Source organism: Tauraco erythrolophus, chromosome 6 (genome assembly GCF_009769465.1).
Source record: "Tauraco erythrolophus isolate bTauEry1 chromosome 6, bTauEry1.pri, whole genome shotgun sequence".
Classification (NCBI taxonomy): domain Eukaryota; kingdom Metazoa; phylum Chordata; class Aves; order Musophagiformes; family Musophagidae; genus Tauraco; species Tauraco erythrolophus.
In genome coordinates this window covers 59,432,988-59,456,043 of record NC_141470.1, presented here as the reverse complement: position 1 = coordinate 59,456,043, position 23,056 = coordinate 59,432,988, and the positions used below count along the sequence as shown (strand labels likewise).

The window sequence follows — 23,056 nt, the reverse complement described above, 5'->3', positions numbered from 1 at the left end:
TGTGTTTCTTGATCTAACTTGGGAGAGACCCAGCCTGAGGTTTCACTGCTCAGCCCAGCAGTGTTACTGCCTGCTGTCGTGAGAGTTTGGGATTTTTTAAACCTGAGATCAAGATGCAAATAGCTCATCTGGCACCTGCCTCAACACAGGCAGGTCCTGGAAGCAATTCATCTCTGAGGGCACAGCGAGGGTGGTGATGGCTCTGAGCAGTGTTTCTCAGCCTTCGCCTGAGATAAAGTATCTTCTACTGACAGACAGGTCATTTTCTTTCTTTCTTTTTTCCTTCATATATTTTATGTTGCTGTGGGATGTTTTCTGGCTGAAGTCAGAGATCAGACATGGTTTGGGGTTGAACAGTGGTGTTTGAAGAATTCTAGCAAAGCTCAGAGCAGGCTTTCAAGACTGAGGGTAGCTGTGGTGTGCTCACAAGGTTCAGGTTGCCAGCCTCCACCTTGGATAACTTCCCACTGTGCTTGAATGCAGAGGTGCTGGAGAGGACCTCCTGCAGTTTCTCTGCCCTCTGTGGGCACAGAACTGTGAGAAAGGGCTTTGTTTTTTGGTTGCTGTTCTTTGCACACGAAGTGGTGTGGTGGTCCACAGTATAAACATATAGTAGTGATTAGAGAGTACAAAGGGGAAGGGAGGATACTGCATCTAGCAGGCTCCTGCCGTTTGGGAAACAGGCTTGGACTGCTAATGGGCAACGGGCTTAGTCAGTGCTGTGGTTCTTGTGGAGCCTGTGTCTGTTACCAGCATCCCATCAAGATCTTCTTTAGTATTATCTAGCATTTGTTTATGCAAGTGTTGCTATCTATGCAATTTATGCACACAGAGACTGTGCTCGGTCCAGAGGCGTATCTCTGATTCCCAGGCAGGGGTGGATTGAGCTTGTCCTTTGACACTGCTTTGAATCCTTCCTTGAAGCTGCTTTGAATGCCCCTCCCCACAAAAAAAAAATATCAGGACCTGTGATATCAGGATCACATCATTCATTATGTAGAGGCACTCAGCTCTGCTGCTGCCCTGGCAGCGTTCCTTCGGGTACCAGTGAAGTTGGCGGGGAAGGACACCTTATCTGACCAGTCCTACCAATGGAGACTGTTGTATCCAGCACACAAATGGAAATGGTGGAGTCTCTAGTTGTCTTCAGACAGAGGTGGAGACTGATCTGGGAACTGTTTAGACAAATGGGTATTGCTGGACTGAATTTGGGAGTAAGTTTAAGTGTGGTGGCCTGGGGAACAGAGGTCAGACCAAAGGGTCCATGGTCCTCTTGACTTTCTGTTTAAGAATCTCAGACTCCTCTCTCACCCTGCTGGAGGACAGGTTCATCACTAATTCAGCAAGTGGTTCAAGCTGATGCTGAAATTTTGCTGACTTAAGCACCAACCTTCTGCAGCGTTATCCTCTCCACCTTTTGATATGCATGACTAAGTTCATGATGCTGTTGGCACCAAGCCTTTGCAGGAAAAGTGCTATGGATTGATCTTATAACCTGCTTGGTTTACCCTCTTCTCCTCTGACGTGGAGACTCCTCCCATGTTGGGGTGGTTGTTGGGCAGAGGCTGTGATCCTTGCAGCTGAAGGTGATACTGCTGCGAACCTTACCACCACTTAAACTGTTTGCTGAACTTACATAGCTTCCTATGGTGTCTTCTTAACCTTTTTCATGAGGACTTGTTTGGATTTCCTGAGTTTGGACAAAGCACAATTCCAAACAAAAAAGTGAGCATGTTTCCTCTGAGAGTGCTTGTGCTTTAGATGGGCACTTGACTCCAATCCGTCCTGCTGTTCCTTTATGTGCGTTTTGGCACTTGTCTATGGCAGCACTTTTTCAAGCATATTCCAATTTTTCTCTTGAATGGTCAAAGCACTCTCAGTGATGAGCTGTAGCTTGCACGCTAGCTCTTCTGCAAAACTGCCCCCACAGTGGCCAAGAAACAGCATTTGGGCTTGTTGCCGAGCGCGTTCAGCAGCTATTGGCGAAAGCAAAGACAAGGTGTTGGCGCGGAGCCAGCCTGAACCTTACCCGTGTGCATGGGCGTGTGTACGTGCGCGCAGGGCTGCGGCCAGCGGTGCCTGCTAACCGCGGTGGGGCTCATCCTGAAAGGTGCTGGCTATCGGCAACGTGCGTCGGCACCGGCGCGGTTGTGTGAACGCCCGGTTCCTTGCCGGTTCGTGCTCGGCGACAAGTCCTGTGGTTGAATAGTGGCTTTTGCAGTCACGCCGTAATAACTGAAATGATGTAAAATATAAATCCATTTCGCATTTGTGCGGAAAGCGTTCAAGCTTTTTCATACGCTTAAGCTGCAAAACTCTCTCCGTCTTTTCCTCCTGCTGTGACAACTGTCAGCCTCTGCTACCAAAATTACGAGTGGAGGAGAAATTTTGCAAACATCCAGATGGACGGAAGGAACTATTGCAAACTGCTGTAATGAAAATGGAGAAAAGGTTTTCCCAGGTTCCTTTATTTTCTTCCCTGTGAAATTTGCAAATGTGTTGCTTCAAAGCGTCTTTCAAAACAAAAGCCAGATGTTTTGGAGAGCAGTAAGCCACCCACAGAGCTCTCCAGCAAGTTATCTCCTACACCAGGTCACCCTATCTGGTGTTGCTGTCTTACTGCAGTGGTAAACTGGCCGTTACATTCCTTCAGGTTGTAGATTACCGTTTTATGTGAGGTTATCCTCTATTTTATTGTCCTGGTGTTTTTTCTGTTTAGTGTCACGTGCTTCCATTAGAAAAAACAGATGTCCTGGGTGGGCACTTGTTGTATATGTCAGGCTGTGTGCATGCCACAGCTCTGCGCTCCTGCTGTAGGCACATCTTCCCCTTTCCCAGTACCGGGAGTTGTGGCAGTGACCTCCTTGTAGAGCTGTGCCAGCAGCTTCTCTTTGTGAGGTTTTCAGTTGTTTTTGAAAGAAACAGGCACGTGTGTGGAGGGGTTGTTTATTCAAAGCTAAAAGGAAACATCTTGTTCTGTTCTTGAGTATTTTGGTGCATTTTAGATCATAGAATCATAGACTCATCTGATTGGAAGAGACCTTCAAGATCATCAAGTCCAACCATTCACCCTGCACTGTCAGGGTCCCTAAACCATGTTGCTCAACACCGAATCCACACGGTTTTTAAACACCTCCAGGGATGGGGACTCCACCACCTCACTGGGCAGCCTGTTCAAATACTTCTCACAACCCTCTCTGTAAAGAAATTCTTCCTGATATCTAACCTAAATTTCCCCATGCGCAACTTGAGGCCATTCCCTCTCGTCCTGTCATTCATAACATGGGAGAAGAGACCGACCCCCATCTCCCTACAGCTTCCTTTCAGGTAATTGTAGAGAGCGATAAGGTCCCCCCTGAGCCTCCTCTTCTCCAGACTAAACAGTCCCAGCTCCCTCAGCCGCTCCTCATAGGACAAGTTCTCTAAACCCTTCACTAGTTTTGTTGCTGTTCTCTGAACTCGCTCCAGCACCTCAATGTCCTTCCTGAAGTGAGGAGCCCAAAACTGGACACAGTACTCCAGGTGTGACCTCACCAGTGCTGAGTACAGGGGGACAATCACTTCCCTGCTCCTGCTGGCCACACTGTTTCTGATACATGCCAGGGTTCCCTTGGCTTTCTTGGCTGCAAGAATGAATGTGAATGGCTTTCAAAGTGGGGAGATTACTTTTATAGAATTATGAAACACAATATTTCAACTTCACTTTCCTTCTGTACCCCCCATCCCCCAACCTGGTGGCACTGATACAGATTCACAGAAGATATTGCTGTTGCTGAATCTCAGCTTTTTAGTGAAAATAGCTTTTGGCAGAATCCCCTTCTCACCCTGCACACTTGGGGTTTTATTCATTATTTTTTTCCCAAACTTGCCTTTCATGGAGGGCGGAAAACATATTGCTGTCTGAGAGTACTTGCCTTTCACGCAAGCAGCTTAAACATATTTTTTTCTCTTTTCCTAAAGATTCGTCTTCCAACTATATCAGGCAACTTGAAACAAAAGTGAAACTGCTGGAGGATGACAACAAGCTTCTTTCCCAGGTAGGTTTTTTATCACCTAATAGATATTAATGAGTCTCAGTTCTTCTGTTTCTGTATAGTTGCATCTGCCCACTTGAATGCACAAGGGCTTTTGGTGGACATCCTACCAGGGGAAAAGCATAATGGTCTTTTCATATCACCCCCCCCGCCCCCTCCAGCCCACCTAGAATTGGGTCTCCTTTTGTTTAAAAAAAAAAAAAAAAAGAGCAAAAAGAAAAGTATACCCTCTATTAGTGTCTGGGTGTGTTTTGGAGATGCATTAACACTTCCCTGCAGAACACCTTGATCCACTGCTGCTCTCAGGAATGCTGCGAGGGTCCGGTGCTGCCTGTGCCCTTGCTGTAGGATTTTGTCTTGCTTGCGCATTTACATTGACTTTTATCTTGTTGAAAGAGGAGGCTGTAGTCAAAGGACAGCCTTGGGAATAGTTTTGTGCAGTGCTGGCTCCCAGCTTTTATTTGAGATCTTGCTGAAAACTGAACAGACCTCTCTAAACTGGCACTTTTTGCTTGCATCTGCCCTTCAAAGTCTACTCCATGTGCCACTGGGCCTTTGATCACTCGTGGTGCTTACCTGTCTGTATATAGCAATGTCAAGCGGTGGGAAGAAAACAGCCATTCTGTCTGGTATGTCCCTTGGATCTCTCATGAAACACAGCACTGGGTGTAAATAGGGGCAGCTTCACTGAATTCAGTGAAACACTGTTTAAACCATCGGAAGAGTTACCCTTTTTTTTCTTGTTCTTTGCGTCCTTTCATTGTTGTATGTTCTACCTCCCTGGCATTTTTAAAGGTTTTTTTCTATACTTTGCTTCTTACTTCAAGCACTGAGTTTCACAGTCATTTTGTTCCAGATTCTTTCCAATTATAAGGACTGGAAGTCAAAAAAACCTCCTAATTATTATTTTTTTTTTAAATACCTTTTTACCAGTTTATGTTGTGCAGTTCTTTGCATTTCACCAAGTCTGAAAATAGACTGTGCCAGGATTACATGTCTCTAAAACATTCCTATTAAAAAAAAAAAATGAAAAGAAGGCTCTATACTTACTGAAATGTCAATGAAAAAAAAAATTTAAACCTTTTTTTTGTACTGAAATCCACATTCCAACTTGACTCTGAGGTTTTTTAAAAATCACAGCATGTTTGAGGTGTACTCGTTGGCATTGCTAGCTGTGAAACAAGGCTCACAGGGCACCGAAGGGTTAAAACACCCAAAGGGCGCTCAACTCAACAGCTACTGAGTGGCTTCATGTATTAATCGATTGCTAATTTAATTTTAACTCCCTCTGTCTTTCTCCCAACCCATGAGTTAGCTGGTGACCGTTGAAACTCGGAGACTGTTTAATTGGAGCTATTGATAAGCAGATGGGCTGTGCGTGGGCAGTTTGGATGCGAATGGATTCAGGAATGGGCTCAATGTGCCCTTGGCCCGGCTTGGTCCTGCCACAGCCGAGCAGATTGCTCTGTCAGATCTGCCTTTTTGAGGTCAAAAAAAAGCGGTTGGTAATTAATGGGTGCTAAATTAATAGGGGCTGAAGAGCTGTCTGCATTGGGAGGAGGAAGCCCAGTTAGTCTCGGGGTGCGTGAGCCTGAAGCAGCCCCACGCATCGGACCTTCGCCTTCATGCCCTTTCCTCCACGCACACCGCTGTCCTCAGGTGTCCTCACCTCACAGGCTGTGTCACTACAAATGTTTGAATCCAGAAGGGAGAGAAATGGTCTTAAAATAGCTCTGTGCTCTGGAGACGGCCGGCCGCCTTCCCGACGGCAGCAGCCACCGACGCCAGCCTGGCTTTGACAGTCTGTGCAGCCCCTGTGCAATGTCTTAATGGCCCTCCAAAAAGACCAGGATCCGACTTATTTTAGATCACGCTCAGGATATACCTCTTCTTATCGTAAGCAGGGAGACAGCTCTTCTTAGGGCAACAGGAGAAGTGTTTAAGCTGCCATGGTCTGGGTGAGCTCCTTGGGAATTCTACGCTGCGTCACCTCCAAGTCTGTCATGCTACAAACCTAGATTTGGATTTTTTATTCTCTTTCAGTGAGAAAGATGAGGAAAATCTCTATAGGCACAAACTCACATGGATGTGTACGTGTTCCTCCTAGCACTTTCCCGGAAAAGTGTAATCCACTTACTGTATTCTTACTTGCTTCATCTGATTGGAAAGTGTTTAGCTGTTACCATACGGATCTTGGGATAAGACTTTAGTCAATAAGGATCCTGGCAAACTTCCTGGTTTTAAAGTTGCCAGGTGATCCTGGTTGTTTGAACTCTGCAATGCCGAACTGGCTTGTCAACACCGAAGTCACATTTTAACTTGGCTTGGCTTTCTCCCTGGGAGCATTGACATTGCAATAGTATTTGCAGCCTGGTGTCAAGAAGTTCTATCACCAGCGTGCTGAGGAGCGATGAAACCTGACGTCCTAAGTAACAAACAGTGCCTGTGCGTTAAGGGATTAACAAATCAGTGGTGGTTATGGAAGTCTTCCTGGCTTCTCTCCAAGTGCTAAACATAGAGCTGAAATAGTGCTTCATCCAGAGAAACCCGAGAAGGCCGGTGCTGCGAATGGTGTTGCAAGCTTTACGGGAAGATTTATATTACAGTGGCTGGTGACACAATGCCCCTTTGCTAGCTGGTGCATCCCAAGAGACATTTCTTGCTTTATCTTCTTTAGCATCTAGGGTGTGAAGCTATGCTGAGAGATGATGGCTTTGTACCACCTTCAGTCATGGAATTAAGCTGGTGCAGGGGTCTCCAGCCTGCACTTTTTCTCCTTCTTCCCAACATCTCCTTTCTCCGTAAGCACTTTGGAAGAAAATCTCAGTGGGAGAGACAAGAGCTCTCCAGCCCATGCCGAAGCGGCCGCTCTGTGCTGTACGTGTTACCCACAGCACAGGCGTGCTGGGCTTCACGCTTCCCTTTTTCTAGTGACTCATTCGAGCAGATTAATGGAGAGAGCTTTTCCTCCCCATGGGAGATCAGGAAGTATCATCTCACGAGCCACGCTTTGTGGTGGGAGAAAAGTAAATGGAGAAGTGCGTGTTATTTATGATAGCCGTATATGGAATTTTTTGGTTGTAACTTCTTTTGCTTTCTAAAGAAGGTGTGTATTTCCAGTTGGGAAATTTCCAGTTGCTTCTGACAATGTTAACCCATCAGTGATGATCGCTCTTCTCGTTTTCCATTCTCTGAGGAGAAATTACTCCAGTTTTATACCTTTCTTTGACTCAGGTTTACGCTGTAATGTTTAGCTGTCATGGCTGTGTTAACTAGAAAGCCATGCTTTTGGATGGCATCGCTCTGCTGGCCAAATCCGTGGCAGCAATTTTGACAACACACGGGTTTTATTGCCCTGCTTTATATTGGTTGGAGAGATGCTGTAGCGAATGCCGCTACCAGGAAAGGCCCCTTGATGCCTGCTCACCGGTGCTGGTAGGTGTTTGTGGTGTAACCACAGTGGCAAAGATCCCGCAGAGCAGGTGGGGACCTCAGAGTCCTGGGGTTGATGGTGTCAGCCTTTCTCACAAATGTAGCTGGTTTCTGGAAGTTTTCGTCGAGGTGTAAAGAAGATGAACGTAAGCTCTGAGGAATGTTGGGTGTTGGCTTTGGAGAGTTTCACAGGCATCACTTTCATTGTCTCAAATTCTCTAGGGAAGAACTGCACAAAGTTCTGCTGTGTGCACACAATTAATCTATGCCACATCGTGTGGGAGAAGTCCTGTTTTTCCTCTGTGTCATTGTGGGGAGTGCCCAGGAGAGCTGGTGTTAACTTCTCTTTCGCAGTGTCTGGTTGACTAGATAAGGTTACCTTCCATATTACTGAGATATAACCCCTGAGATAGGAGACCATATTTACTTTCTGTTCCTCTGAGCTGGAAGTGTCCAAGCAGAAAATAGACTCCTTAAGCCACCTCACACTGCCCCTTAAACTGAAAATTATTTTTTGATTACACCCTTTCCCCTCAAGATTAGACAGATCTGTGTTTATGAACTTCAGGGGCTCCGAAGGTCAATTCTGGTTAGTTTTATAACTAATGCATACATTTTGGAGATAATAACGGTGACCAACTTCTGGCCATTCTTTCACATTGTTTTGCATTTTCAACTCTTTCTGTACAATGGCAAGGATCGGGCACTTTTAACTAAGACTGCAGTTTATAGGCTTTGTGGACTCACCACCCTTTTCTCTCTCCTCATAGCTAAGTCCTGTGCACTATGGGCTGGCTGTTGGGACATGTTTTGGTTTATAGTCTCTGCTGAGCTGTGTCTGGCGTTTCCCTTCAGAACAAGAATGCCAGAGGCATTTTCTTACTCAAAGATGCCCAGGGCACATTGCACACCTTTGTTTCAAAAAGCCCAGCTTTGAACATAGCAGATGTATTGGGCAGGAGAGACTCTCAGTAACTGGACATTTGACAATGAGGTCCTGGTGCATCTTGCAGGGGGGATTTCAGGGCCCCCTGTGCAGAATGGAAATAAAAAACATTCTTCTCTAGGGAGTGGACAACCCTTGGGATTTATGCAGAACATCAGAGTATTTAATTAAAATCACCAAATAGACTTCAGTATTACCAGCACTTCACAGCATTTCAGTATCTGCTTGCTGGCTGATTGGGATTCAGAGTATCCTTGGAAGATCTTCAGAGCATCTCTGGAAGGTCTTGAAAACTGTGCTTAGTCTTATTTTTAAGAAACTGCATGCTTAGCCTGAATTAAAAGAAGGTTGCAACTGTGCAGATAGTAAACCAATACTAAATAATACCTGTAAACACTGCTTTTAAAAACAGAGCTGAGGTTTTTGAGCTAGGAGCTTCCATGGTAAGGGCATCTACAGACTGCCTCAGTTCTTCTTAGGCATGCGTGAACTTGGCACAAACATGCCCTCAGCAGACAGTTTCTAGCATACTGTTCTGAAAATGAGGGGGGAAAAAGCTGGAGCCCAGGATTGAAGAGAGCCCGAGAATTGTCAGTACTGCAAAGAACCAAGATTTAAATGCTGTTCAGTGGTGAGCTTGATCTCTTCCTGAAGAGCAGAGGATGGAGGAGAAAAAGGAATTGCCCACAGCGTGCTGGCTGGCTCCAGGAGAGTCAGAGTGCAATTTCCTCTGTTGTTTTATTACCAGTCGCTCTTGTGCCAAGTCTGCCATTAACAGGTCCTGCTCGCAGAGTTGCCTCTTGGCCCTCAGAGTTGCTATCGGGTCTGAACATTGGGGCCTCTCCTTGGTCTGCAGCTCTGCAGTTTCGTCGTGAGGCCATGGCTTGCACCAGGAGCGCTGCATGTGCTCACTGCGAGTGGAACAAGGTTACAAACCTGTCTTATTTCCCCAAAGTCTACCTACTGTTTATGTGTGAGGAGGATAAGTATAATTGCTTTAATTTAGGGTCTCACAAGGGAAATGGGATTTTTTTGTAACAGAAAGCAACTCAGACATGAAAGCTTTCCAGTACGTTTGGTCTTCATTTGAATTCAGAATCCTGAAGGGGACATGCCCTTCGTTACTATATTACCGGTTTTATGCACTGTCTAAATGTTTAGCTGCAGATTAATTTTAACTAATCAAAAAGGAGATGCGTATTTGGGTTCTCATCCAAATATTCCTTTCAAATCAATGGTGAGACTTTCTACAGGACTGTGTGCATTTTGGAGTACAGCTTATGCAGAACCAGATTCTCATGAGACCTTCTCTCATGAGAGCTTTCATGAGACCTTTAATGAGACCACTCTCCAAACTTTGGATTAGGCCTCTAATTGTATTACATTGCTTACATGCGTAAGTGCAAAAAATGTTAACAGCATTTCCCACATGTAGCTTCCTTAGCTGTGGCAGCAGAAGCTTCAAGAAAACATAGCAATCTGTGTCCAAGTGTGTTTCATTTCACCTCCTTCTGTTACGAATTGAAATTACAAGAATGGTCTGATCAATTTGCTGTCAAATAAGTGGATTTGAGATTTATTTATTGAATAAAATTGTTTCCCCCCGCCCCGCCCCCAAAATAAGAGATGTACAGTTTTATAAGAGCAGTTCAAAGATATGTCAGACTTGAATCCAAAATACTTTCAAGCCCTTTAAGACAATCAAGTTCCTTCTGCTGACTTTGGACATCAAGGTCTTGGGCTGCTACCTACCAAAATAAATATTCTCTTGGTATTCACCTCCCGTTCCTGGGTAGGAGCACATCTAAAAAGCAGAGTCAATGATGGAAATGAGCTTTTGTAACTTATAATGAAAGCTGGATGGTGTACTGTCTGTTCTGGGTGCTGTCACCTGTGGAATCAAGAGATTTTATGAGACTGTCACCTGGCAGTTGTAAACAGAATTCCCCAAAAACCTAAAAAATATAATTCAAGAATTTCTGAATCCAGAAGTCGAATAACAGATGGGTGGGTGCGTATACTGTTTATGAGATTTTAGGAATCCAAGACACGCATATAATTTCTTGCAAATAACTCAAAATTTTTGAAGGACCGAAGCTGAATTTCTGTGTAAGAGTGTGAGTGTGAGAGAGATGCACACACACAAAGCTCTGCCATGCCCTGTTTGTTTCTGTTGTGGGTGAGCAAGAACATTGGGTTTAATGAGGCTCAGTTTAATCTCCAGCTGTGAAATGTGGGATTAGCCATATCCTGTGCTTAACCAACTTTGTAATAATTTCACTAGATTCCACTTTTTTCTGTATATGAAGACAGAGTCAGGGAAAAAGCTCTTAATTGCAGTTAGATCAGGCTGTGAAGAAGCAGCATTTTGTGTCTTTGTAACATGTAGAGAGAAAGTGCACAGATTCTCAGCGATTAGTTCATCTGAGAAGGACTGAAAAATGTTTCGAGGGGAAACTAAGCAATAACTGCAGAGGCTTAAAGACAGATTTTTGCAAAGTTTAATGCCAAATTCAAGATGAGCTCACGAAAAATTCAGTGTCTGATAACTGAAAACAACTTTGGGAAGTATGGGAAGGATGTTATTTATTCATTCATTGCTTTTGAAAAAAAAAAAGAGGCTTTAACCAAAGCTGTGAGTTTGTGACAAAATTTTCCATTTCTTTTGCTCTTCATGAAGCCAAAAATGCAAATCTAAATCTTTATAGGAGACTTTTAAAGAATATTCAGACTATATCCTAAAAATGAAGACTGGCTGTGAGTGATTCTTCCTCACTATTCGAGTCCTGGTTCAGCAGAGAGCTTTCAACATCTGAGTGGTCCTCGAGAAGAGGGGGGCTTGAGTGTCAATCCTGCCATGAGTGCTGTTTGAAAGAAGAGAGACAGGGCCAGCAAAGCCCTCGGCCAGCTTGGTCCCAGCATTAGTTGAACCCTGCGAGAGACTTTTTCTGATTTATGAGAAGAGGATTCAGATCTTCACCTTCCTCATTCCCAACTCCCTTGTTTTGTGGGAGGTGGGAGTGCCTTGGAGGCAGCCCCAGTGCCATTGCTGTGGCTGGACTTTTGGGAGGAGGTGTGAGGGTTCCTTTTGGCCTCGTTGCCTGGAGTGCAGTTGACAGAAGAAAATGAAAGGTGACTCCAGGGGATGGTCCAGTGAGTTTATGCTACATCCACATCTACATCTGTTTGCCTGGTGGAACTGGGGCAGCATTCCTTAGCTTCTCCGTCAGTCCCTAACGAAGAGATCGATTTTAGTGCTAATGTGCCACAGATGGGCTCCATTAGTCTGAGACTCCTAAACTCATTGCATACAAGCCACAGACCAGACCCAAGCTACACCAAATGTCAATGGTTATAGCTCCATTTGGCTTTGTTAACGATTGAGCCATGTTTCTATTTGGGTTATAGGCTGGGATGCTTGAATCTCAGCTGCACCAGCCTGTATTCTCTCTTGAGCAAAGCCTGCCAGTTGTGTGATTATAATTATACACTGCAATTTGGTTTGAGCTGATTATCTGAGTCTCCCATGAGTTACAGGGTTGATCTTTCTCTGCTGATCTAAAACAAGAGGAAAAAAAATACAGACACTCTTGAATATTAACAGTGTACTAATGTTCCCTACCTCAGTTGCTACAGAGAACGGAGAGGTTTGAAACTTGCACTGCTTTTATTGCCTGTACCCCACTGAGATACTAATAAAAATATTTTTCCAAGAATGGCTTTACATGGCAAAATCTGCCAAGCCTCTTACTGACTGTCTCCTGCTATTTATTAAGCCTTTCCCAAAGTGTTTGCTCCCCTGACAACAGAGAATTCCAGTTGTCACCATTGCATCTAGGTGAAATCTGCTGCTTTGCCCCTCCAGCTTGTATGAATGCAGCTCATGACATGAAGAGCAAGTCAGAGCATAGGCAGAAGTGGGGATGCTCGTTCCTGCCTTGTGTTTGTGAATGGCTGAGATTCGGCTGTGGCACAAGGTCCAAACACATCCTCACAGCTCTCTGTGCTGCTGCTGTACAAGGGCTGTGCATCTCATTCTCAGAGTCTTACCATTTCCAATTCCACATGGACAACTGAAAATGGCTTTACTGATGAAACTGGCTGAGGATGAGCATGTGACCTGCTGGCTGAAGGCTGGAGAGGGAATTAGGAGAGTAGGTGTCTTGACAGACCATCGTCCTCTAAAGCCTTTGTCACCAGTCAAAGTGATTGATCCCTGGATGCACTGTGTGTACAACAGGGATATGAACTGGTGTAAAGGAATTTAATCTCTCCTGTTACAGAAAGCTCATATTGTTGTATGACATGGAAGATGTTAAATAGTTCTAATCTCATCCCTTATTTTTTTTTCTTGTTTGCGGAGTTCTTTCAAAATCAAATACGTTGATTTTTTTTATGGCGCTCTCGTGTGCAATTTCCAGCTTGCCTGATAAATGCTGTTGAAGCTAATGGGACTCTTCACATATACTTAAAGTCAGATATGTGCTTCGCTGAGCTTATTTTTGCTTGAATATGTCTTGTAGTGATTACTGAACCTTAATTCAATTATTTGCTAGCTTCTCACGGTGAAATTGCACATCCCTCAACTTCCTGGTGCGTGAGACCCTAAACTACGGATTAACAAGATAAGGGGGAGCTCTTTGTGCAAGGTGGTGTGATAGGGGATGCTCCCCGGGGCACAGGGCCACCTGAAAGGGCCACTGGCCTGTGGTGCTGAGGTCACGAGAGAGCGGGACCATGTCCCAGGCGCCCGTGTGAGAGCTGTGCAAGGCAGGTGCTTTGCAGCATCTCCTCCACGTTATTCGCAATATGTTTCTGCTTTGCTTTACTCAGCAAAATAGCGCTGCTCTGCTGGACTTCCTAAGGATACCTTGGGCCAGGTCGTTCCTAGAGTGGTGTGTTCTGATAGCGCCTTTGAACTCTGTGGGTATGGTAAAGGATCTGTAGTTGTGAAGAAGAGTAAGGTGATCAAGCTTTATCAACTGTTTGTGGGGTCACCGTGCTCTAAATCGGGATAGTAAGATGTTAATATTTGTGCAGGTAATCATGGGTTCTGCAAGACTTCATTCATTAACATGGGAAAAAAATGTTGAAGCTCAAATAATACTATCTTGTCAAGTGCTGCCTGTGAGATCAGCTTCTTTTGGTTATCTGTGGTAAAGATAAGAGTTTTTTCCAAGATGAAAAAATAACTTTTTTCTGTTAAGTTTCCAAATGTATAATGTTCTTCTGTTCCCTTCTAGCTGGCTGACTGCAACAGCTTGCCACGAAATTTCAGTAAGGTAGAGAGAGCTAATGCATCCACAAAGAGCTTCTTGGATCTGGGGGCTGCCTTTTAATATTGCTGCTGTTTGTTTGGGGCTCTGATTGCTTGTTCTTTCACATGCTAATGTTGGCCATTTCCATTTTTTAATCATCTGAATGTATTAAATATGCCCCTAATTATTTTTTATTTCCCTCCTGTACTTGTGCAAAAAACATTGGTTAGTAATATCTGAGTTTTCAACAACTTCAAATCAAAGTCATTTACCTACCCGAAGAGAAGTTGGTAGTTTTAGCTGAATTGCTGCAGGAAATAACAGGAAAAGATTTTGAGCTAAACCTTCCATTTAATTACCCAGTTGCAAACAATGGGTTGTTGAGTGTCAAAATTGAGGCACTTTCAATTACTGGAACAATTATGGTTTAGAAAATTGTTGCCGGTAGGTTTAAGAATTTATATTACAGCGACAGGCAAGTAATTCAGGTAATAGGCAGTATGAGTGTCCATAAATGGGAAGGCAGTGGACTGAGATAAAACTTTCCTCCTTTTTCTCTTCACAAATATATGTAATCAAAAGCCAAGGTCTCAGCAGAGTTTTCCGTCTGACATCAAAGATTTATGGGGTAAAACTAGAACGTGAAGTAAGAATGACATTTTTTTCTTATAGACTTTTTTTCATATAGAGAATTACCCAAATCATAAGCCCAAATCCTTATGGGCTTACACGGTCAGGATGGGACACCCTTGCCCTATTGCTAAAGACCAGCTTCACCCCGATATTTAAATGACAGCTAAAGAAAATCCTGTGCTTTGTAAAAGGATGGAGTAGCCACTAAAAAAATGGAAATTGCTTGTCTCTTTGAGGGCTGGGTGATGGTGTGGCATATTCATTTGTCCAAAGAAAATCTTCTGAACTGGTGTCAATAAGGGTATCTTCTATTGCCAATGTTGAGTTTGTCATAGCATTCCTTTCCATCTAGTTGCATTTCATGTTAAGATACATAATTTCTTCTAATTTTATGTTGAATAGCAGATATAATATTAATACATTTAAGTGGTGCAGTGTGTAATCTGCTGTCTCTTGAGCTTAATGCCCGTGGGTCTGCATTGTAGGAAAAGGAAGCTGATTATTATAAAGCCTCCAAAACGACAGTCCTTTGGGAAGTCTGCTGTCAGTGACTCGCATATGCTTGATTCTTGTTTTCATTCTGGGCACATTTTTCCATCCCTTTATAAAGGGACTCCCCAGAGGTAAACAAAAAGTGGCTTTGATGGACTCCTGGCCTTCAAACTGGTGCTTGGTGTTTTTTAAATGGCATGTGGACCAGGAGAGGAAACTTTCACAATGCAGTAGATTACAAATGAATTATGAAGAAGTGACGAGAGCAGCATCTCAGGTACTCAGATGCTTAGTTCTCAGTTCTCCACCAGTGCTGTCCCTCCTACCTCCTGCCATGCAGCAGAAGGATGTGGGTCTCTAGCAGCTCTTCATCACATCTGCCAAGCCTCCACAGGTGCCTTGGATACGCTCAGGCACGAGATGTCTGTATGTAGACACCCAAATTGCTCCAAGGTGACTCCACAGCCCATGAGGAGAAGGGAAGCTGTGACTCTATGTAAAAGCTTTAATATTTCCGCAGGGCACAGGGTCAAACTCATCATTTCATTAATTATTTTTTTTTAACCTCTGTTCAGCCTTCAGCTGTTACAACTTATGTGAAAGGAGAAAATAGTGTTTTCAATTAAAGGCTACTTATGTAACAACCCTGTTTTGAATGCTAATTCGTTAATTACTGGAAGCTGACAGTGTTGCTTTTTAATTTTCTTGGTCACTTCAGCACATAATTCTATTTGAAATCTTTTTTTTTTTGGCTAATCTCTTTCATAAATGCTGAGAAATATGTCAAGTAAACTTCTGTCTTTCTCTATTTAATTTTTGTTAAGAATGGTCCATTTTGTTACATCAAAGTGTTTCAGAATTAAATCCTCATCCTCTTTTTTCTCCCTTCCAGCAGAAGTAACTCTGAAGGGTAACAGAAAAGATAATTTGTCTAACTTGCCTATAAGTTTTCAACACTTTATCTTCACAGTTGGTTCAACATGGCCACAGCACTAATCTGACTTTACTGAACAGAAACGGAAAGGAAAGGAAAATAAATGTTTCTTCATAGTACTTTGACCTTAAAATACCGTAAACACCATCTATCTTCTTTATGTTATTTGTGTTATTTTCAAATAGAATCACTCAGCAAAACAGGTCAAAAAGTCAGAGGCCACCATTTCTTCTGCCTGCTAGCAGGATAGAAAGGTTTGATATGAACAAGTGTTTGCTTATTTGTTAGAAAATGTAATTTTAGGCTTTCATAGGCACCAAGACTTTAATTTCTATCTAAAATATTTAAAATTATACATTATTTTTTATGGAAAATACTTACAGCTTCCACCCATCCTAATAATCAAATTGTTTCTGTTTTCTAGACAGAGGAAAAGCTGGATTTGCAGTCCATTTTTGCTAGAAACCTGATTTGCTGGTCCTGTTCTTTTCTCACTGATATGAGTAGGCAAAACTCCCTTCTCTGCCAGGAGGGTCATGTCTAGGTCCATTTCTTTTGTAACAGGGCTGACAAAGATCTCGGGGTTTGGTCCAAGAACAGTATCTTCCGGGGTCACTTCAAGTTCTGCCTAGTTGAAAAATTTAGCAATAAATGTCATGTTATTTCCAGATAATGAAGAGTTATTGTGTCTGAGGGACCACTGTGGAGCTGTTGATATTGGGAGTATGTAGCACAAGTTTGTGCTGAAGATGAAGGTGTTGGGTTTGTGGGCTTGTCCCTGTCCACGTTGGCTGGTAAAGGGAGGCAGTGCCATGTAGAGCCATGCTAAGTTAGAACTAGAGGAGATCTTGCACTTGAAAGTCAGGAGATGCTTTCTTTTTCTCTAGTTCCTTTCCTTTTCTTTTTTTTTTTTTTTTAGTTTTATTTTTAAATAACATTTGGATGAAACAAGGGTTTGAAAAAAATTAACCGCAAAAGAGCAAGAGCTGCTCTAGAGTAGTCAATGGCCGGTTGTTGGTGTTTGCTGGGGACGAGTGTATTTCAGGTTATGCAGTTTGTAAGTTGGATCAAGTTAAGTAAAGACTGACTATGAGTCTCCTCAGTTCTCTCTTGGTCTCCTTCTCTCTCTGTCCTTCCCTGTCTCTCTGCTTCCCAGCTTAGAAAACATTCCCAATAAAAGTTTGACCGAAACAGCACTCACCCATGGAGTTTTAGTTCAGACGAAAATGATTTTGCTGATGAATTCCTTGAAACTCCAGAAATGTGAAGTGATTTTACCTGAAGGGTAATTTATTATAGACATGTTGCCCATTAATTGAGATAATCTCCAACAATGATGATGAACAGAGATGATCAGGGATTGTACTTTTAAACTGCCATTCTGACTAGAAAAGCAATTTGGGATCCACTTACATCTCAGTAATGAAAATTGGGTAAGGTAATAAGAGATTTCATTTTGTGAGTGAATTGACAATGCAAATACCAGGATTTTTAATTTAGATTTAAGTGGAGTAATGGCTACTCATTCTGATGCGTCATTAGTCATATTGCTTTTTAATGAGGGATTCACTTTCTTTTCCTGGTTAGCTCCAACACAGATAGCAAAGCCCAATGAATGTGTGAATGTTTAGGGAGGTCTGATGAATGTGTTTCACTGCGCCATTTTAATTTAAAAAGGAAGAAAAAGCAGTTTTCCTTCTACGGTGAAGAAATACACATTTGCTTTTAGTGCAGGGAAAATAAATAGTGCAGAACTGCGAGTGGTCGGCTGTTGTAAAAAAAAAATGCTTAGAGTAAGATACATTTTGAAACAAATTCTAGAAAATATAGAAGTAAAATTGCATTGAGTGGAGTGCTTGTGAAAGGACTGGATTTCCTGCTGACAGCGGTAGGAAAAAGTGGTTCTTTGACCACCTCCAACACAAATGTATTGTAAATAATGGCAGATGGAGGTTCTTCTTGCCTTACCAAAGCCACTTCATGCCCCCAAACACCTCATTCCTCTTCTGGATAGATCTCTGTTCAGCATTTTTATTTTAGATGTCTTTTCTTTCTCTTTTTCTTCCCTTCCCCCCCACCCCTCCACCCCCCCCCCCCCCACCCCCCCCCCCCCCAGTTTTTTTCTTTCTTTTCATTAATTAAGAGCTTGTTTTGATGTTCGTTGAACTCAGTGGGAATCTTTCCATCAAATTGAATGCATTAGGTCAGATTGATAATCAGCAGTCACTGGAACAGCCTAACAATAGTTTCGTCACACACAAGTGCACTGTCTCAAATGGGATTTGCGTAAAAAAAGCAATAGAACTAATCCATTATAAACACTCATTAGAGCAGAGTTTTGACTGTATCTGTGTATTTACCAACACAATTTCAACCAATTTAAGCCAAATTGAAATTAATGCAGACTCCTGCTCCAGGCAGGAGCATAGGGCAGTTAAATTAAATCAATTTAAACTAGCATGTTTTTAGCCACAGCAGTATGATATTGTGTGTTGACCAGACAGGTCTGGTTACCTTTACTTCCTTTGGTGAGCAAGGTGTTTCGAATTTCTGTGAGGACAGCCTGTAGTGTGATGAAGCACATACTATGTCTAATGTAGACCAACCCTTTCAAATTTGGGGGCAAGAGAAGAAATTTCTCGGAGACAAAAGAAATGTCCACCAAATCTCTCATTCTCATGCCCATTTCTACACTCTTGGTGCCCCATAAGCACATGGCACCTTGTCTGCAGAGGTCTGAAGGTACTGCAGGGCGTCTACACCTGATTGGGACAGTGCACGTCCTTCTGGAGCAGAGCCTTTGAGGAGAACTGTGACCTTTGGGATCTCCAGCACAAAGCTACAACCTCATGGTTTTGCTCTGCTGTTTTCTTCTGCTTTTCCTTTGCCTCTGCCACTGGCCTTTCGTCACGGGTGTCAGGAAAGGGTGCCTGAGCTCCTGAGCTGCCAAACTGAAGGGGCGAGTAGTGGAGTGTCAGCTGCCCCCCGTGCGTGTACAATAGTGAAGAAGAGGTTGCACACAGCAGGACAGTGGAAGCGTAACCAACCAGGGTAAAATCCTTTCAGGATAACCATCAAGAGATCCCTGCACACCACATGCCTGGGACAACACTAGTAAACTAAGGGTCTTCTCATCATTTTCCTTTGTGACCTGCTAACCTTGCTTTGAAAGTATATACCTCCCAGGCATGGTGGAGGAAATTCAGTTTTGCAGCGGTCGCTTTTGAGCTTCAGAAGGAGTTCTCTCTTTCAGATCTTTCTGTCTCTGACTCTGTTGTGAAATGCGAAAGAAACATAGGCCAGGATCTTCTCTGATGCCACCTTGTAAATTTAAGGCAATCCCAGACATCCAATATGCTAAAGTCATTCTGCATCGCTTGACTCCGTGTGAGGCACAACAGTTCCCGGCAGATTGGGTGATACAGGACTAGCATCCATTCCTCATGAGGAATTTTCTTGAGAACTGCCCTTCTCTTTACAGCTTGTAAAAGGAAAGTTGATAGGGTGAGTGTGCCAGAATGGTTGTGAAAGCACTGGGTCACACTAGATGTTTTTACCTAAGAAAACAATGTTTTGAAATAAAACTAAAGCTGAACATGTCCTAAGCAGGCATGTGGCTGCAATAAAATGTTTCTGATGCTGATAGAAAACAAAGTATCTGCTCTGAATGCACCAATTCTTCTCTGCTAAATGGGAGCAAGCAGTGGAAATGAATTTTCCCTGTTTCCAGAGATCTGTGCACAGCCACAGTCCCCAAAGTCTTGGTTATGGTCAGGCCTTTTGGAATTACTGAGGGGTTTTTATATACAGTTGAGCTGAGTTATGAGATTTCCTGTTAAATTTTATTGCACCAGTGGCTTTTCTTTGGTTCTTTTGAAGTGGAAAACATAATTTCTGCAGCAAATGCAAGTCAAAACTCTTAATGGAGCATAAAAAACTAAAAGGTCATAATTTTATAGCTTTAAAACAGAGGATAGTGCACTGCTTGATACTCCTAAAAATATGAAAAGTTAGTGAGGATGTTTATCAGTAATAAAAACCTGTAATCTTCTCCGAAACCTTTGATTTTGGCTGCTGTGTATTGGCTTTTACTTTTATAATTGAGAAACTCTTCTCATTCTAAGACCATCCTGTTTCAGAGTCACAGAGAGAGAGAACTAACAGCACAAGGCAGAAACTTTGTCCCAGGGAGATTATTCAGTACTCTCAACACTCAGTGCTGCATCTCCCTTTGCCCTCAGACTGTTGATTGCATTTGTCTGGTTTCTAGGGTCATATAGATTACTTTTATTTATTTGACTTCATTTAAGACCTGTGGGCGCATGCAAATTTATAGCCAAATAAGAAACTGTTCCGGTCACACACATTTTGCAAGCTTAGGTGAATCACAGTAGCACTGTTTGCAAATGCTCAGTGCTTTCCACATGCCAGTGATTGGAATAGCCAATGTTTTTTTAATAAGAAGATCTAGAAAATATCTACTGGTGGATTTCTTTTGCTGATTTTGGTTTCATTTGAAGTCTGAAAAATATTTGTTTCATTTGCATCTTGAAAAATATTTTTAACTAACATGTATGAACTTAGGTAAAATAAAAATGCCTTCTTGCTGTATGACTTAATGGAGTTCACCTCCAGGTGCTTGCAAATGTTTTCTCCGGGTGTGGGCATGGGAAGAGAATTTTATTACAATGGCCACTGTCACTGCTGTTGCAGGGAGAAGTGATGGGAACAGGTCACCGTGCAGAAGTGGTTGTGGGAAAAGCCAATACGGCAGACGAGGCACAACTTTCCTTCTTCTCATTAATACCATCTGTCCTGTTTTCTGTCGTTGTCTTTGCAGCAGTCCAGCACGGGGGACCTGAGGACTCTGAGGAAAGGCTTGTCCCCGTACCACTCTGAGTCGCAGCTCTCGTCGCTGCCGCAGTATCAAGACGCCCTGCAAAACGTAAGAGCCGTTTGCTTACCCACACGGACACAGCCGCGGGTTTCCTTGAAAGCGGGCATGTCTGGAGGGGGGCACGTGATGATTATGGGGGAGCTCTCCCAGCTGAGAATTCACTCCGAAACCAGTGGTGCAAATATGCAGTTGAAACCTGCAGCTGTTGAGAGAATGGGGAGCCCCTGGGAACATTGAGCTTTACCTGTGTTTGGATCATCAACTTCCCAGCACAGGTTTTTCAGTTAACTGAAGGTCACTGTTGTGCATCTTTTAAAGCAAGAGTGAGTCGTGAGTCGTCTTGTACCTGCAGCTCCTTCTTTGTAAACACCCTTAATGCCTGATATCAAAAAGCTGGTCATGGATGAGGCAGAAGATGGTTTGCCAAGTGTCTGGCAGTGCGTGGTCAGTGTTGCTTTAGAGATTAAGTTCTTAGGACTTCCATTGCAGGTTTTTCTATATCACAAATTAGGTTTATGCATTGCTTCTTCTCAAACAACAGAATAATCTTGATTAAAGCCTCTTGTGAAAGATGGATACTGTGCTGCCTGCCAGGGCTTTTCCTGTCAGCAGAGCTGTGGGTACTGTGGAACCAGTTGTGTGTTAGCTGCCTCCTGGGTAAAAGTAATTTTGTAGGTTTAGCATGCCTCTTAGAGCTGTATAAAAAGGGGTTAATAATAATCTAAGAAAGTTTGCATAAATAAAACTGTAGTCGGTGTGAAAGCAGAGCCCCTTTCTATCCCTGCTGAACTACAGGATAGATGGCGACCCTCCAGCCACAAAAAAGGGACAAAACCAAGCAAGTGAAATGGAAGACTGCAGCTGAGTATCTGCTTTTCTAACTTGCACCATAAAATATAAAGTCAGGAGACTTTATAAGGAGTGCAGAGGTGTATGAACCTGGCTGTGCTGATGCCTTATGGTTTTGGGGATTTTGCTTTTCTTCCCTTGCGCTCATGCTTGGTTTCAGGTCGGCCTGTGCTGGTTGCTCCGAGGAGCATCACTGTGTGCAATTCTGTGCTTTTCTTGTGGGTCAGGCTGGGATGCAGCTGGCTGCTTTCCGCAGCTGTGCCTGGGCTGGGAGCTGGCAGGAGACTTCTCTGCCTGAGGATCAGCCCCCGCAGCTCAGCAGGGCTGCGTGAGGGCTGGCAGCAAATGGTGCTGCCTGCTCCAACCCTGCCCCGCCGCTCGTCCCTGCATTCCTCAAGGAAGAGGGGGCACCTGGCATATATGGAGAGGCCAGGTGCTGTGAGACACTTGCCTTCATCTGTCACCCTGGCTGTCTTCTGCCTTCTTTGCGGGAAGATGATTGAGAGAAAAAACAAAACCAGCTCTGGATCCAAATCCACATCATCTGGGATACTTACATAGACATTTATTTACTTGTTCCTTCTAAAATCCCTTTGATTTGTGACTTGACACGATATATTGTTTTTGCGACAAAGGATAACGATCACAAATCCATGCAGATGTCTTTGAATGTCTCAGGCACCTCCCCGAAAGTGAACAGTTAGATGTACCTGACTTTCTTTGCAGCCTTTTTTTTCACAGCATGCATGAGTTTCTGAGAAATCATTCCTTTTTGTGTGCGCAGAGGCTTCACCTGGGGGAGTGATGGTGGACAATTGGTGGAGGCTCCAAAGCTGTCACATCTGTTCAGGGTTTCGTCATCGTCACTGCCTATGCAACTCTTTGGGGAAGTTCCTCAGCACATCCCTCACTGTCACAGGATTTGCATGTAGGCGTCACTCCAGCTCTACATGGCCCTGATCACCTTGGTTAATGAAACAGTTTGGTGTTTCTAATGGATCCTGGATAGTGGACACTGGTGCACTCTCAAGACATAGAATCAAAAAACACTCACAGTTACAATCTGTGCAGAAACACTGTTTAGTTGGTGATGCTCATGCAGACAGTGAGTTACAGATTTGCTCTGTGGTCTGCAGCAGCTACCAAATATCCAGGAAAAGCAGTCCCAGGGGGGTAGTTCTGACTGACAAGCCCTTGGCCATTGCAAGGGAAGGTGTGGCATGCGTGGTAGCCTGAACTGATAGCAGGCTGGTCAAACTCCTCAGCCCTGGCAACTGTGAGCCAGAGTCAACCTTTGGTGTACCAGGGGCTCCCTGTATCTTTTGGGAGTTGAGGGCAATTCCTTTGGGCTCAGACTCTGAGAGGAGGTGGCAAGCAGCAACTCCCTGTGGGACCTGCCATTCCCCTGGGAAGAGAGGAGCAGGTGCCAGAGCAAGCTGCTTGGGCTGGGCTGATCTTTCCCATTGCCAGCAGCCTCCAAACCTGCTCAGCTTTGAGTCAGATGATGTCCCAGCCATGGGAGCTGACTTTGAGGTACCTGTAAGCAGTGCACCGCTGAGGACCCACTGGCTAGCCTGGTGT

At 43.7% G+C, this 23,056-nt stretch overlaps 1 protein-coding gene across 2 annotated transcripts in view; it reads left to right on the top strand.

The window, feature by feature from the left end:
- The window catches only part of CCDC85C (coiled-coil domain containing 85C), a 111,943-nt gene that overhangs the window by 64,619 nt on the left and 24,268 nt on the right, over window positions 1-23,056 (top strand). The window contains exons 2-4 of one of the 2 annotated variants that reach the window (XM_086613741.1): window positions 3,961-4,037; window positions 13,656-13,694; window positions 20,570-20,674. In XM_086613741.1, the coding sequence (XP_086469867.1) occupies window positions 3,961-4,037; window positions 13,656-13,694; window positions 20,570-20,674 (221 nt within the window). The remainder of the gene's footprint in view (window positions 1-3,960; window positions 4,038-13,655; window positions 13,695-20,569; window positions 20,675-23,056) is intronic. The other variant, XM_086613742.1, reaches the window with a different exon arrangement.